The sequence below is a fragment of the Sturnus vulgaris genome, chromosome 5 (assembly GCF_052056855.1).
Source record: "Sturnus vulgaris isolate bStuVul1 chromosome 5, bStuVul1.hap1, whole genome shotgun sequence".
In the NCBI taxonomy this organism is placed as follows: Eukaryota; Metazoa; Chordata; class Aves; order Passeriformes; family Sturnidae; genus Sturnus; species Sturnus vulgaris.
Window position 1 is genome coordinate 33,767,383 of NC_142247.1, and position 17,725 is coordinate 33,785,107.

Sequence of the window (17,725 nt, forward strand, 5' to 3'; positions counted from 1 at the left end):
GAGTTATGAGACAGAGATTTACTTTGAAGTATTAAGACTCATTGAAGTAAAGTGCTTTAATGTGGTTTTCTGAATAGCATGGTTAGTTCTATTGTTAGAAAAAATTCATTTTATCAGATGATGATTAATTGAATTGTGCCCTTAGGCCTGTTTGCAAATACATGGCGTGGTTTTGGCTCTACTTTCAATATGTTTTCCTGTGCTTGTTAGACAAAAGACCTGTGATAATTTTTACAAAAAATGTTCTTGCTTAGCCCTAAACTGCCATGATAAAATGATGAGGCTTTTAATTTTCTTTCAAAGTTGTAAGTCAGTGTGACATCTTTTGCACTTTAGCAGACAACGTCTCTTCTGTTTATTGACAAAGCAGCACTCTCATGTTGAAGTTAAACACATTTGCTGTTCTGAGAGGAATGAAGTAATAATTGCTGGATTTTACTTTTGAAATGAATAGTTTTCCCCTATGTTGTAGTTCTTGCAAAAATGAAAGGGAAACTAAAGAAGTAAGTCTTTGCAAATTTTGTATTTGCTATGATGCCTGCAATAGTGTTTTCCAGGAGAAAAATTTCTGGATTAATCAAATGTTCATGCAAACAGTCCTCATATACATCTACAGAGCTTTTAATAATATGAGCAGCTACTGAGCATGTGACCATTATATACATTTAGAAGATGCAGAGAAATTATCAGTTTTGCATATAGACATCTTGCCAACCTACGCAGTTTTATCTGTTTTCTGTTTTTTGCAGGGATCTGATTAATCTGGTGTAGCTGGGATGGTAACTGCACATGCACAGTAGCTGCTGTTACCAAACAAACTGAGTATCTCTGTACACATTGAAGTGATTCATTCAGCCTTTTACAAGTCATTCTGTGACCAGCAGAATAGTGGAAACCTGATTCTGTTCTCATTTGTATCCTGAGGTTCTTAGACACAACCTGCAGTGTTCCCTATTGCCTCGTGTTCCTGCTATATCTGCTGCTCACAACATTCCATTTTCCCTCTGCTTTCCACAATACTGCCATTCCTCTTCTGTCTCACTGAGCTGTTGGCTGAGCCAGAGGCATCATGCCTCACTCCAAGCCGAGTACTGTCTGGCCAGCTGGCCTGCTTATGCTTATGCCATGAACTATATAATTCACATTACTGTCTTTGTCTCACTTAGGACATGGGTTTGGATCTTTTCCTTTATTTATCTAGTCACGGTTTTGTTTTTGGTAGATTGTTTAACCGTGCCTGGAAGTAGTTAGCATGTCTGTCCTTGTGTCAGATGTGGTTGAAATTGGCCCAAAAGTTCAAAAATAATTAGGGTAATTGATAGGTGAATGGACAGAACTGAAATACAGTGTCACTGCTGCTATCACTACCATACATTGTTGGCTGACTGAGTCTGAGCAGGATGTACGGATTCTAGAAGAATTTACACTTTACTATAGCTGGCTATCTTTTGTGAGTTCAAATTATATCACTAATATTAGGTTATTGAGGCTCAGACAAATAAAATTTAAAATAATTTTGCTGAAAATACAAATATTTCATTTCCATTTAGATAAAACAGATTGTTCAACTCTGCAGTAATTAGTTACACCTCTTGAAATCACACACCACACTGGCTGTTTTGGTTAGCTTGTCAGCTTCCTTTGCAGAGCAGCTGTCACCTCCTTTACCAGTATTCCATGTCTGGCCAGTTTGTTTTAGAATCACTTTTGATACTTGTCAGTAATTTCTTGCTATCTACATGAGCAATAGGACTTGGGGAGTACTTTCTCTAAATGATGGTTACAAAAGTGAAAAGATTTGTCATTAATAGCTCTCCATCAAAGAATTGACAACCAATCTTATACCTTCTTTCATAGACTTGTTGATGTCTGTTATCCAGACAGATTTTCTAATCACCATTTCAAGTGAATTTATTTCTATTCTTCTTAATTCTTTTATCTCATTCAGCTTCCTCTACTATTAACTAGGGAAAAAAATCAGATCACCTATCATATTTCTGAGTGTGAATTTGTTGAAGCAAATAATTACCACTCACAAAAGGAAATTACATACATCCTAGGAAATACTTAAAATCTAGAGAGTAGTAGTAGTGCCAAAATGGTTTTTAGTTGCATTGCTACAAAACTCAAACCAGCCCTATGTACTTCTGTTCTTTATTTCTTTTTGTAGTGCTGTCAGAGAAGCAGATAGTGGCAGAATATTTTACTAACTTTTTGTCTTGTGAATAAATCAGTTATTGCAGTTGTTACCCTGATTATAATTACCCAGATTGCCTTTATGTCCTCTTTTTTAGCAGAAACTGTTTCGTATTTTGCAGTCATATGACACTATCCCCAGGTTTGTGGCTCTATTAAAAAGCGGTTTTACATAACAGCTTTTCATAATTCAGTCACAGAAATTATCTGATCCCCATCTAAATGTAGTGCATTGATCCTTAATTTTACTTCTGCCTCTCTTTCTATACCTTATTCTCCTTAGTCAGAAATCTCTAATTTATTGTTCTCAATTGAAGGACAGACTTTGAGTCCTATTTAGGTTGGTTTTAATCTTTTAAAACCTGTCATAATTTAGATAAATCCCTTGCTTTGTTACTTTTTCTCTAGTTCATCTGAAAAAAGAGCTTCTGCTATTTTAATTTTCTTTGCAAACTCTCACTCGACCTTTTGGTAGTTAATCTGTATCTCCAGACTCGGAACATGCATTTCCTGCTTTGTATTTGCCTAAAAGACCTGCTTCCTTGTTAGCTTCAGCTGTCTTCATTCAGCAGTGAGGCAGGACATCTCCTTTCAGATCTCAGTTAGATCTCTGTGCCAGCCACTCCATAGTCACCAAAAGAATTTGGCAAACAGTGTCTTCTGGTCACCACAACTACTTGTTCTGCAACCAGAGCATCAGCATCAGATAAACAAATTAATTCAACTACAATAAACAAGGCCTTTCTCCTGAAATGGGGACAAGAATGATTTGCTTCTTTGCTATCGCTGTGTAAAGCATCTGAACTGGGGAAAGAAAAAGTATGTGCTTGATATGCAAGCAGACAGCTCAAGTATAATAACAGGAGGGTTTCATGTTACTGCATTCTGCCATGTGGATATAAAAAGTTGGTTTAGTTTTCTGTTCATTGAAGTCAAAATTCATAGAGCATGAAACAGCCCGGAATGGAAGGAACCTTGAAATCTGGTTCCGTCTTGTGTGAGCCTGGATGTGATTTTTCTAGCACCTGATCCGGTCATGTCTGTAAAACCTCCAGTGAAGTGGACTCCACCACATCCCTGGGGTGGTTGTTCCAGTGAATGATTTTTCTCACTTTAAGAAATTTCATTTTTATATTGAGATGAATGTTCTGCCAGCACAACTTGTGCACGTTGCCCCTTTTCAGAAAGAAAGTAGAATGTCTATCACTACCATTCTTTTAACAATCAGCTATTCAGACACTCATTCTTTCAGCCTGAATTATGAGTGGCAGAAGACTAGAGTTACTCATGCTTTGTGTCAGAGAGGAATGAATATATTGAATATATTAACTCTTGAAGCCTTTTCCTGCCCTGTGGTTCTGTGTGTGAAATCTGCATTTATGTTTGTGATAGTGAGCATATCTGCTTTCATTACTTTCCCTGGCCAGGAATACTGACCTAGGGAGGTAATCCAGCAGTGGCACAACTATGTCATACTTCTGGTGATCTAAGAGGGATTTCCCAAGAAGAGGCAGTAATAAAAGGGAGTTTCACCTATGGGAAAGCATAAGATTGAACTTTTTGGAAGGTTTTTAATCTTTTGCACTTACCATGGTGCAAACTGATCTCCGAATACCCAGTGATACATTGAACTGTAGCCCACATTCTTTGGACTTATTTTGATGATTTGCAGGCTGTCTACAACTAATACACATTCTAAAGATATTTCTCATTTTGACTTTTGTATGTAAGGTACTGTGATAAACATAGAGGAAGTTGGTAAATGTGGAAAAAATACTGCCTACTAGAGAAAAAAAAACAGAATATTTTTCATCGGTTCCCTTTTGCATTTCAGGTATTGGTGGCAATCTAGTAGCTATTCAAGCTAGCAGAATTTCTACCTACCTCCATTTACATAGCATTCCTGGAGAGCTGCCAGAGGAGGCCAAGGGTTGCTATTACCCATGCAGAACATACTTTGGTACAGGTATGTCTTAGTTAAAAATCCTGTCTCACATCTCCTGTATGCCAGACTGTACCATCAGTGAGAAATGAACTCAGCTTGCTGTGTGCAGTTCAGAGGCTGGTGAGGCTTGGCAGTTTCCTTTGCCTGCAGCTGTCTGCCTGTGAGAATGACAAGAAACTCCCTGAGGGGTGGATGTGTAGGGAGGAGCACAGAGAGGGTGAAGCCCTGGCAAGGGCTGGTTAGGCAGGACACTGGGATACCCACTCAGAAAGGTTTCAACCCTCAGCTTTCCTTAGCTGCTCTACCTGCTCCTTACTTTCGTCTGCCTTCAGCAGTTCCAGCCAATTTCCTGTTAGGGACAAACAATTTGCCATTTTCTCTCTAGATTGTTTCTTCACAGTTTATTTGTCCCCTGTATTTCCCACCTCCCTAATGATGTAGTAACTGTGGTGAAATGTGATGTGTCACTACCATGTGTTACACTTCCATATTTATTAAATGAACTGAAACAGATGTGAAAGTGGTAAATGTGGGATTATTTTTTAGAAATGCAAGGTATTTTTGAGGATGTCTTGAATATGGAGTCCAAAAGATCCTCTTTCCTAGTAAGACTTTAGGAACTCCAAAAATGAAGATGGTATTACATGAGCACAGAATGAAAGCAGTTTGCACCTTTTTCCAGAAGGGATCTGCTTACCTTTTCTGGAAGACAGTGAAATTCCTCAAGGAGTCTTCTAGCAGAAAATAATACCTGGTCCTCCACAGTAGCCAATGCTGTGAAATTCCAAAAATGGGAGTGTTTTTATATCAAAATGAGTAAAAGTCTAATATAGTAATTTAAGAGCTTGACCGAGTTTTTGATTTTTCATTTTTTTTAATTGCAGGAGTAAATAACAAATCAGCCCAAGTTCTGCTTCTCTTGGTGATTCCTGGACACCTGATTTTCTTGTACACTATCCACTTAATGAAAAGTGGACATACTTCCTTAACCCCCATCTTTATAGCAGTATATTTGTTTGCAGCTCTGCTACAGGTAAGAATAAGTACAGCTGGCAAATGCTTGTATAAAATCAAGTTCTTGAAGAAAATAGGTTTTTTTCTGGTATCTGAAATCTCACGAATGGTACAAGAAGCTGTGGTTTAATAGAGGCTTTCAGCACAGCTCTGAAGTAGCTGATGATCTCCACAAATATGTGGCTTACACAGGTGTCCTGTTGTTGTGAGAGCATTTCAGAACACACTTGCCTGCATTATCTCCTTGTCATGCATCTTTCACATGCTTTTGCAACCATTGCATCTAAACCCCCATCATTTTAATCAGCTAGAGGGGAAATGGAAAGAAGGAAGGGGAAATGGAAAGAAGGAAAGGTAGCATTTATGAATAAGGAAAAATCAAAGAAAACTCTTGAAGAAATTTCCAAAAGTAGTTTGCATTATTGCTTTAGTTAATATAGTCCAGTTGATGAAAATATTACAGCTTCTTTGGTGTGCTCTTAATATTTATTAGTTTAAATTAGTATGACAGCAGACACTGTACAAGAAATTGTAATTGCATTAATTGTCAAATTTTGTTACCTTATTTGGGTGTTTTACCTAATGGTGTGTTCATACCCAGCAAGGGCAGTTCTTGAAAGATGCCTTTTGAAATAGCAATGTCTCAAGGTGAAATGATTTCATTTTGAGAAATCACTAATATGAAATTAAATGTTTTATTAAAGTCACACCAAATTTTTAGGTGTAACCTGCCTGAATTAACTATAATGTTTCATTACACCTTGAAACCAAAAAGTGACTGTGTTACACAGTAGAAGTGTAGTTGAAATATCCATAATTTAAATTTACATACTGCTTCGAAAAATGTGGCCAATTTAGTTTTAGAATACAAACAACATTATCAACAGGTCAATCCTTAATAAGATTATTATTTTTAGTGTTCTGAATTGTTCCATTGTTTATCACAGTACTATTTCAATAAGGACAGGTTTCAAAAACTGTTATTATTTCATATGAGAATTTTCTACCTTTCTGGTAGAACATGTCTGGTAATGTTTTAACCTTTGCAAGAGAGACAATATCACACTACAAGACATAAATTGCTTTTCATTTTCCTCTTAGATAATATTCCTAGTTTCCAGCCTTATCACTTGTTTTATAATAATGTGTTTTCCTGAGGAAATGATGCTATTCCTTTACTCCATCGGTTCTGTCTGAGGTGGGGCAAGAGCCCCTGGTAATGTAAGGCTGCAGTGTGATTTCTGCCAGTATTAAACTTCCGAGATTTCCCATGGGAATCAACCTGAATTCATAAATCCAGTCCTCCTGCTCACAGAACTGCAATGGCAGCATGTTTAGGGACACTTTTTCTTCACCAGCAATACTTGAGAAATGCAGAAATTTCAGGTTTTCACCTGAAAACCTAGTTAAGGCCATATGGCAGGACTTTCAAATGACATAGTAATTCAGACCCAGCAGCAGCGTGTATACAGGTGTAAAGTTGCATTTTCATTAATTCAGGACCTGATTGGAGTATTCAGATTTTAGTAATGTATCTCTATTGCAGTGGCCACACCTGATTTTCTGGATTTTTCACCAATAAAGGAGACAGAGAGCTTTTTTTTTTTCTTTTTCCCTGCTCCCTTTTATGGATTTTTTTTTCACTTTTTATTTTCTGTCTTTAGTCATAAAAGGTGTTTTGAGATGTATTTACTCGGAAACTGAGTACCAGTATTGCAAACTATAACTTCTCATATGTCTTGACATATTTACAATTTGAAACACCTTGGTTTTTAACATCTGAAAATATTTAATAGATTCCTTTCCCCATTTGAATTATTCTGGCACTTTTCTAGTACTGATTATTGTAGTGTTGCATATGTTGCATACCTCTAATTACAGCAGATTTAGTTTTCAGAGAGATGATGTTTGCTTTAATCCTTAAATCTTCAACACATTTTATTTACCTGTTGGTCTGAAGTATTTCCATACTGCAGTTTCATGCTTTTAAGTTTCTCCTTTCCCAAGGAAATCACTTAAATATTTGTGCTCATTCCTCTTCCCTTTTTCAGTGACATCATCTATGCACCTGGAAATAGCAAAAACAGTTTTCAAGCTGCCATTTCTTGTGGCATGACCTAACAGCTTCTGCTCTTACTTTTCCTTAACTCTTTGATATTTTTGCGCTCTCAGTGAGAGCTTTTCCAGTTCTGCTGTAAAACTGAAAAACCTCACAGCTAAGTGTTATTATTTCAATTAAAAAAACCCAACAAATGCATTGAAAGTCTTTTGAGCAGAGATCTGCATTCTAGGCCTTTTTAATAATATATTGGACTTTGTATTTATTTTCACTTTGCATGGAAGGTATCTGAAAATAGATGTCAAAAATTACAATCCTGCTTGCAAGCTGGGTATTTTATGTTTGAGGTGGTAGATGATAATTTAGCAGGATACAGTGATTCCCAAGGGTAGGAGTTAATTACAGTCAGTCCTGTGAGGAGGTTTGATATCACTGCTTTGCCCTTTGCCACTCCTACCTTGTGTTGAGCTGGGGGGCAGAAAGGGTTGCTGAAAATGATTATGGCAATATACCCATTGGCTAGGTAGTTTTTTCCTCACTATGTTAAAAAATAATGCTAAATTAAACAATAACAGCAGCAATTCAGTGAATTTTCTGTCTTTAAAATTCAAGTGACTATTGTAAGGTGTTAAATCATTTAATGACATATTTTACAGTAGACTGCAATAGATTAATTGTCTTTGATTCTGTTTATTGTTTCTGACTGTCCAGCTCTGTTTATTTAAAATGGAGAGGAAAGGGCTAGAGAAATGGCAAATACAGAACTCCAAATGGAATGTTGGAGTAATGGGAAAAAAATCAAGAAAATGTTAATGCAAAGACATTGATTATGCCTTTTATATTTCACTCTTTCAGTTTATGCTATTCGACATTTTCTTTACAGGAAAACCATAACACATATATGAATTTTATTTTACATTTTAACAAGACTTTTTCAAATTGCCTGCAAACTTCACTATCCATCCCAAAGTGATAAAAATGGAATTTATTTGCACTGAAAGCTCTATGCAGTATTACTGAAGTTCCAGTCAGAGTTAGTTTCATTTTCATCCAAATCTGATACTTTAATCATTTGATTGTTGTTTGTTCACCACTCAAGCCTACCAGATTCTTTCATCTCTTCTCCCTAGCTGTTCTGAGATATTCTTAGATATTTTCTCCACAGCATGTCATTTAAATAAGCTATTTATGAGAACTAAATAATTAAAATGCCATTATGTATTATCAATAGTATAATTCAGTTTTTATTGACTGAAAATATGCAGTGTAAAAAAACAAAGTACAGTTTCACTGAATGTGTAGATTTTTTCTAAAGATCATTACATTGAGATATTTTAAGTAATATGAGTAGCCAGAGCTATGATTTGCATTCTTTTTGATTCTCTGTGAACAAAATAGGTCTGGATTTCTAGGCTTAAGAAAAAACAGAAAAAAATCCTTTTCATTTTAATTTTCCTACCCTTAATAGTAAAGCTGTTTCTATTTTTAAAATAAATATATATTCTTGAAATGTTCTTTGATTAAATTTATAAATTGATTTTAGTGACATCCAAGGCTGTACTCTATCTTTAGAGGGGCTAGGATTTCACAGTTATTTTTCCATAAAGGGGGAAAAACTGCACAATTTATTATATTAATCTGCATTCAGGTAAAACTTTTAGGCTGAAGTTCAAAAGGTCTGAATTAGCTCTGTAGTGAAGAGACTGTTCTGTGTTTATGAATGGCAGCACCAGAGGAAAATACAATAAAAAATGCTATGGAGATTGTACACCCTGTAAGTACGTTTGGTGCTTCACACAATGCACTGTACAGTATCAAGGCAAGCCAAGGTGCCTGATAAACCCAGTATAATGCCTTTAAGTGTGTTTTGGATTTGGTGAGTGGGCTCTGCTTTAGAGGAATACTCTTTCCTTGAAAATCTTACAAAAACAAGCCACAGACATGCAGCAGCACACTGCGTGCTGCTACAATATGGCATTTAACCAATGAAGGTTATATTAACTGGGAAACAGTCCTCCTCTTATTCCTCACAAAGCCACGAGTATATTTTTCCTGCATGAGGCTGTGCACCAGGCAGAGTTTCATCCCCTGTCTTGTCAGGCTGCAGCAGAGGGAGAGCAGTGCTGCAATTGCCAAGCTGTCAGTCCTGGCACTTGGCTTGGGGCACTCAAAGGCAGCCTCTGTTCTGCATGTTCTCCCTGAGCCAGTAAAAAACCCTCTAAGGAATTCTCACACCTCCTGACCAAATCTGAACATACAGTTATGTTAAAGTCTCGGGGAATAAACAAACAATAGGAGATTCCCTGAGCTATTACCAAGCAAATAAGTAATTCCAGAATTCTTCTTACCCGGTGAAGGTCAGGATGTGCACAGCTGTGAAGTCACTTTTGCAGTGCTTCAGGGCTCTTTGGGGCAATAGAAAACCAAGAATTCAGTGGTGCTCATAACAACTTCCTGCTCACATCAAAAACGTCTTGGATTTCTCACCAGTGTGAGGATTCTAATGATGGTATGGGTCTCTTTACAGAGAAAAAAGGAAGGTTGTGTTTGTAGACAAAATATGGATGCATTGAAAACATTGCTTTTTCTAACAGGAAAGGTTATTTCTGAAAGCTGGAGCATATAACTGCTAAAGAGACTATATTCCAAGGAAATATGGAAAGTCAAGCCCAAATCTGGACAGTTCTGTATGTTCAGTGCTTTCTCATTGCAGCATGACAAGCAGACTTGCCAGACTCACTGGGGTCTGACCCTGGGTACCAGCAGCTCCTGCCCTGTCTGTGCGAGGCCAGCTCCTACCAAATCACAGCAGGGATTTTTCATTTTTGCCTCCTATGGGCTGAGCTCCAAGTGCTTGTGTGTGTAGCATGACACACTGAGTTGTGCTACAACTACTTCAGGCTGAGCATACCAGGGCACTGACTGCTCTGGGTTGCACATCCCAGCAGATAGCTGAGAAACAGCCTGAAATTAGGACTATTTTGGTCAAACCAGGGTGTCTGGCAAAGCTACAAAGAAATCAAGATGACAATCTGAAAAATTTGATTCAAACTGAAATCTAAAAAAAAAAAAACAAAAGAAGTTGCTTCCTGCAAAATTACATCAATATAATGAAATTGACTCAGAAACAACTTCAGTTACAGAGGTATTCTCTTTTTTACTTCAAAGAGGTCTTAGTCTGACATCAATGTATTTTGTGCTGTCTGGGTACTTGGATACCTTAGAGGACGTGATGCCACTTAGTTACAACACGAACAACAGCAGCAAGAAAAAACTTGCTGTTCAGTGGTTTCCTTGCAGCCAGGCATTGAAGGAAATCTCTTTTTGTTTGGAGGAAACAGTGACTTGTCCCCTCTGGACATGATACACGCCAGACATGCTACCAGAGAAAACCGTGCAGAAAAATGTCTTTTGAAAAATGTGTGTAGTCCCTACTCTGAGAGTTCACTGACTACAGATTTCTGGCTGTAGACAATGGAAACTCAGTGAGTTCAGTGTGGATCTGTTACAAGCACTTCACAATTACTACTTCATCAAAAGCCATTTAAAATTGGAGACATGTAATGTATAATTTGAAAATTAACTTAATGAAGGGTCAGAGCCACTAGAAGACCTAAATCATAACTCTGGAGAGAATGACAGATTCAGAACACTGTAGTCTTTAGAGATTCTTAAATGGGAATTTCTACTCATAATTTAAAAACCAAATAAATAAACTTACCTTTGAATTTCATATATTTGTAAGAGTTCTTGTCCAGTAATTGCAGGATCTTTTCATAGTGAAGTTATGGATAAATTTTGAGTCAGTATAATTTTAAAAGTAAAGGAGACTTAAAATACATTTGAAAGGAGGTTACCTCAGTTTATTTACATGTGTTTCCTGTCTAAAGTAATAGAATGCAACTATTTTATAAAGCACCTTCAGATGGAAAAAATTTAAGGTGGAATCATCAGTACTAGCAACAGGCAGTTTAACAGTTTAATTTTCCAGCTTGGTGTTGGAATTCACTTATCACAGCAACTAATGCATAATATGGAAATGAACAATTCTACTCTGCTTTACAAATATTCTTCATTTAAATATTTCACTTTTATCGCTGTGAATTTGACATGCATCCACTGATGACATATGGACATTACAGATGAAAGAAACAATAACATATTTTAGCATCCTGCAACTTATTAATTAGGCTATAGGAAGCCTTGACAGTATTAAGAATGTTTGGAAGGAGTTACATATTTTTATCTTAAATAATAGAGTTTCAGTATTTTCGCATTTTAGGAATCATAAGAAATTGCAGATGTACTACATGCAGAAGATCAAAAATAACTTTTCTTCACCTAATTTTTCCTTATTGTATCTAAAAACCTTGAAAGAATGAAAGTAAATTTTGTGCAAAATAACAAAGGAAAAAACCCTTCTTTGTAGTGTGTAATGTTCCCATTTCTAGCCTAGCAGTCGTAAGATTTGAACTTTCAAAATAATAAAGCTCATTCATATTTAAGTATTCATGTTCAGTTTCACTTCCAATCTGAAATTCATAATTTGAGTCAGCAAGTTCAATATCGAGAATTAGTCTCAATTTCCATCCTTTGTTGTACCAAATAATATGAGTACTTATATTCCTTATTTTTAGATTCTTCATCATTAGGATTTTTCAAGCTTTTCCCCTCCCTCCTCCTCTTATTGCTGTATTCTGCTGCTTCTGAGGACTTATTTTGACAGTGAGACCGAAGGGTGATTTTTAGAAATGCAATCTGTCGGATCATGCCTTTAGTTTCATTTTCCTCTCCTTTGATTGTAATTTTTTCTCTGTAATAATGATAATAATATAGCATGATTTTCCTTTTAAACTGTTGGAACATCTGGAATTTTGCATGTGTTTTTGCAATCTTGTCTCTTTTTTTTTCTTGATCAGTGACTTTTGAGTGTCTCCCTTTTCTTAGCCAGATCTTTTTATATAGATTAGATATTTAGTTTTTTTTATATAGATAGATGTTTAGTTCTTTTTTCCCTTACTTTAATTCTGCAGTTACTTCATGCTTCAGTCTGGAATAATTCGCAGAGCTTTGTTTCATAATTCTACTACTCATCTCCTTTTTTTGCAGAAAACTCTCTATATTAAATAATTTCTATACTAAATAGTTTCAGCTCCCATCTTGAACAGCACTGCATGTATTTACAAGCTTTTCTTACCAATTTTCTGCAGCAGCTCACACTAAACAGCTAACTTTTGTACTGCATTATTAGGCTTTTTTGTCATGTTCATCCCTTTATTTTTCCCTCAAAACCAGCTGGTTTTCAGCTGGGAGAAGGAAGGCTTTCTTCTTGATAGCATGAGTGCAGGGCAGAAATGCACAGTGTTTGTACTGCTGTGCCATCTGCATCAATTCACTGACAGAAGTATCTGTCACTGATAAATAAATAAATCTCACAAAATGTGAAGTGCCATCCTGCAATGTCTCTTTTACTACTTTTTTTTAATCTGTCAGATCTTTGTGAGTCACTTATCACTTTGAATTCAAGACTGTCTTTCAAAAATTCAGCACTCATAGTAGTGTGCTGCACTTTTTTTTCTTTTTCTTTTCTTTTTTTTTTTTCCCAAAATAATGATTGATGACTTTGATTGCCTTCTCGTAACAGTGACAAGAAGCAAAATCTTCTCGAAGTCTTAGTCACATTGATTCTGTCTTGCATTACAAACTGATGTGAGCAAATAAGTAACCATTTCCAAAGACTGAGCCCTGTAATTCTTAAATATTAGTGAGTTTCTAGCCATGCAAATGCATGATGGATGATAGCATTATTCCTTCACCAAAAGAAGTGAAGGCTGGAACTGCAGTCTCATAACTTAATCTGTAAGCACTAAGTTCCAATTTCCATCACATACTGTTACAAGCACCGGTAAATATAATCTACTATAAATTCTTTTTATGACTTAGAGAATGCAGGCTTGCTGTAACTTGCATTATTTGTTGTGCACCCATACATTAATACAGCAAAAATAATTATTTGGGAAGGTTCACAAAAGCTTAGTTTCCAAACTGCCCATTTAACACTAAGTCAGTTATTTCAGGATGGAAAACATATAACCCACTGAAAGGTTTTCATGTCGTGATTTTTAAGAGTCAAAAGTGAATACTGTCATCTAAATTGGACTGTATGTTATGTCTAATTGGTTGTGTTATATAAATGCAGTGTATATTTTTCTTGGCATGAATGCTCTCATCTTCCAATGGAACATGCATAACTATTGTGGATGTGGGGCGCTGCAGCGTCTTCCGAGCACATCCTGTAGGAGATGGGAATGTGCAGGATCATTAATAAACAGGCCTCTTTTTGTCTCTGTAAGAAGAAGGAGCTGACTCAAGGAATCTGATAGTCTTCCAAAGAAAACATCTGTTTTAAATATATTTGTTTGGATTCCAGTCAGCGCACCTAGGACTTGCATAATTAGCTTAGACTACAGAGTTCCCTTTTCAAAAGATACATTTATATAAATAAGCCATGCATTTTTCATTAAGCAAATACTCCTCCTTTCTCTTTTCTTTTTTTTTTTTTTTAATTTAATTATAAATTCAGGCTTGTATTTTAACATACACTTTTGCAAAGCAAGGATTAATTGAGAAATCTTTTCAAGACAATTATTTGTATGACATTCATTTTGCTGTGCTTATAGTGTGGGTCTTGCAACCATCTGATCAATATTTCAATGAATGAGTGTATACATTTATAAGCAGAGTTTTGATGCCAATAATTGATTACTTAGTAAATAAAATTATTGTTGTAATTTTTACTACTTTTGATACTGCATTATTTTGATACCTACATTGCTTTATATATAGATCAGTAGAGTTTTAAAAAATAATTATGGTAGTACATGTCTAAGTTTAGCCTTCTTAAAGATCTGATTAACGAAAAATACCTAAAATACAGAATTTATTTCAACTTAAGCAGCTCCTTAGAAGCTACAAGAAGAAATGAAACTCAGTTAGTGGTCCCTTCTCCATTCATCTTGTGCCATTCCACACCACGATTCCACCAAAGCAGAGTCCCTTATCATACAGCTATGCAACATTAAAAGGATTCTCTTCTAAAATTGGGTTAATAATTATGCATAATTTTGGTATGAAGATCAAGCCTCTCAGATGTTCAGATGTTCACAGCTGGGAATGAAATCTTTTACTTTGAGTCAAATTCAGCCTGGAGAGACCATTTCATAATATATATTGCAAGTCTGCCTTATTACAGAAGGGCTGAAGGTGGTATTTCAGGCATAAAAGTAGGTTCTAGGCCATTTTTTGCAGTTCACACAACCCAGATGAAACTTTAATTTGACCTGTTATTCTTTATATCACATCTAATTTTGGGTCAGTGCACACAGGAATTATGCCTGGGTTGAGTGTATTCATGTGGGGCCACATGATTTGGTTCTGAATTATCTCAAAGCCCTACTTATGCTCTCTCTGGACAGAATTATGTGTTATGTGACAAGTGCAGTTGTGGTTTTGGTGGAACTTTTTTGTCTTTTCTTGCCATTTTCAGGAGTCCTGAAGCATAGTCTGGGTAAAAAATGCTGTCAGTAATTCAGAATGTTCCTTCCAGCAATGCATGTGATTGAGAGAAATTGGCTAAGTGTCCCTCTCTCTGGTTGTGGAGAGCTTTAATTTTCTGAAATTAATTCATATTAATAGTTTCTATTTTTCCAAAGCAATGGTATACAATACTTTAATACAGAGACAGTAATGTTGGCTGTTGACTTCCTTTTGATGCAGCTTACATGATAATAATACAGATTTTGTTTGATGTTGTGTAGGTGTTTACTCTGTTGTGGATTGCTGACTGGATGGTGCATCACTTCTGGAAAAAAGGAAAAGACCCTGACAGTTTTTCTATCCCTTATCTTACTGCACTGGGAGATCTGCTTGGAACTGCCTTATTAGCCATAGGTTTTCATTTTCTGTGGCTCATAGGTGACAGAGATGGTGATGTTGGTGACTAATTATCCCAACAGATGCAATGACTTTTCCTGGAATTTGACAAGACCAATCACTCCACCTGAGGGTCCTCAAAGGATTTGTTCCTTTTGCTCTAAGTGAATCCGGTTGACACAGACATAAAACAGCCTTAATGATTTTAGTTTGGTTTGCTTTTAAAACCTTGGATGGAGCTGTGATATCTGAGAGCTTTATTCTGAAACCAAGGTGAAATGGTGGTAGCTGAAGATATCTGAGGAGACACAATGAAGGGCAGATGAATCCTTTATTAAGTGTTCAATTGCCTAAAGAGGTGATGATACATTCTTACCTTGCAATTTCAGTGCTGTGGCTCTCTGAGCATTGCAGACTTGATACCAATAATGACTGTTATGGTCCACACATTTTATCCCAGGCTTTATTTTCTGTAGATGAATATGACCATCAGCATTTATAAAATTAGACACTTGAAAAGTGTCTGCAGGACTAAGCCCATTTTCTTTGTGCTACAATGAGCAACCTAATTATTTTGCTGTTGGAATTTATTAGAACAAAAATAGCAAAGGCAAATAATAATGTGAACTGACCTGGTCAATAATAATGGGTGAATGATTAAAACTCCTTGTGTTGAAAAGTGTGTGTTCATTTAGCAACTGAAAAGATGTTTAACTAACTGATATTAATGTGTTGTGATGGCCAGTATCCTGATTTTAATGAAGTATTTAGAGGTGTTAATTTAACTGTATATACTGATCCCTGCTTGAAACTTGCAGTATAAAAGATGAAGTTTCTTTTATAGGCACTTAGGAAGTCACTTAAATTTGTCAAATTCCAGAGCTGTGTCATCAATTTCTAAGCAGAAACCTCTGCTTTCAAGTCATGCAAATAACATGGTCAGTAGGAAAATTTATGGCTTCTCAACGACTTCTCTTATTTGTAGACCTGAATATTTCAAATAATATGTTGATCATGAGGACCCTGGTTGCCATTTTGAAAAAAAAAAAAGGTACTAATTGCTCTATTTTAAAATCTACCAGGAGTTCCTCACAGCATATGTTTTAAAAGACTATAGCATACATCGTAAATGCATAATGAAATAAATCGTATTTTTAATGTTGTGATTGAAAGTTTTAATTTTGGAGATTTAAATTAGAAAATATAATCCATATATCAGCATATGGTTAAATCTTGTAAAAATTAGTCATGTGCTTTATGCATACAAATGTTTTTTAATTTGATGGACCTACTCAGATGAGTAGATTACGTGGATAATTGTTAATGGGACTTCTATATGTGTTGGTCACCTTAAACTCTTTGGAAGTTCAAAGTGTTTGCAACTTTGAAAATTAAACCAGCTATTCAGTGCCTACACATGGCTTTAGATGCCTGAATTTTAGCTCCCTCATTTAAATTTTTTTATTTAAGCGTTTTCTTACTGTTATTATAATATAGTTGTTTGAATGAATCATATGTATTATGTCTTTTATTATGTGAGGGAAAGATGAAATCTTTCTAACTTCAGGTTCTCTGACTTTTTTTAGTTTATATTAATGTTATTTAAAACAGTTTCTTGTATGTAGCATTGCAGGAAATATTATTAAATTGTTTAAAATGGAATAAATAATGAGAAGTAATTCAATTTTTCCAATAATGCTCATTTATTTTTGATACAGCCATAGATGCAATTTTTTCTTTTTCTGTTAGAGCTGCCATCTGAATCAACTCAACTGACTTTTCAAGCGCTTACTGGAGTTACTGGACTTTAAGGTCATTTTTAAATGAATTGCAGGATTCTTAAAAATTAAAATTTCTTGAGATACTTGCAATCTGTGCTTATCCAATGCATAAGGGAGTTGTAGTATGGCAGGATCCTTAGCGATTATTATCCTAAACATTTCCACAATAAATAAGAAACTGTTGGTACAGTGTGACTGTTTAGATCACCAAACTGGGGATTAAATGCTACATGGGTAAAATTAAGTAAAATTTGAAAAAGGGAAATATATTGCCAGACTGAAATAATCTGGGCTTGGAAACAATAAGTGATGGGAAAGTGTAATGGGAAAGTTTGGTACTTCAGAAAGGGGAAAGTCCATTGCATGGTTGAGAGAACAAAACCCATATTGTGGGAAAGAACAAGGTGCAAAATTTCACGGAGCATTCATTATGAGAGGCAAGAGCTAACAGAAGGAAGTTATTTGGAGAAAAGAATCAAAAGGCACAGCCAAACTTATTTCTCAGAAGGGAAGAAAAATATAACTTGTGTTGAAAGGACTTGGGGAAGAGTGTAAAAAGAGATAGTTTAGGGAAGCATGGAAGTGAGGGGGGAAAAATGATTGCTCTCACATATGATTAAAGAGGAGCTTGAGTGAGGAAAGAAGTGCAACACTGATAAAATAGGGAAAACCTTGACATCTGGAAGAACAAGGAACAAATAATCTATGCTATAGAAGGGGATTTGGTTCCTATGTGAAAGGAGCATTTTAGGAACTTACAGGCTTTGCAAACTCTGCTACCTTGTGTTAAGAAGGCAA

At 35.8% G+C, this 17,725-nt stretch overlaps 1 protein-coding gene across 1 annotated transcript in view; it reads left to right on the forward strand.

The window, feature by feature from the left end:
- The window catches only part of SLC41A2 (solute carrier family 41 member 2), a 43,920-nt gene extending 26,801 nt beyond the window's left edge, over nucleotides 1-17,119 (forward strand). Inside the window, exons 9-11 of the mRNA XM_014877029.2 lie at nucleotides 4,031-4,162; nucleotides 5,026-5,174; nucleotides 15,032-17,119. Coding sequence (XP_014732515.1) covers nucleotides 4,031-4,162; nucleotides 5,026-5,174; nucleotides 15,032-15,217 — 467 coding nt within the window. The 3' untranslated portion in view covers nucleotides 15,218-17,119. The remainder of the gene's footprint in view (nucleotides 1-4,030; nucleotides 4,163-5,025; nucleotides 5,175-15,031) is intronic.
- The last annotated feature ends 606 nt before the right edge of the window (nucleotides 17,120-17,725 follow it).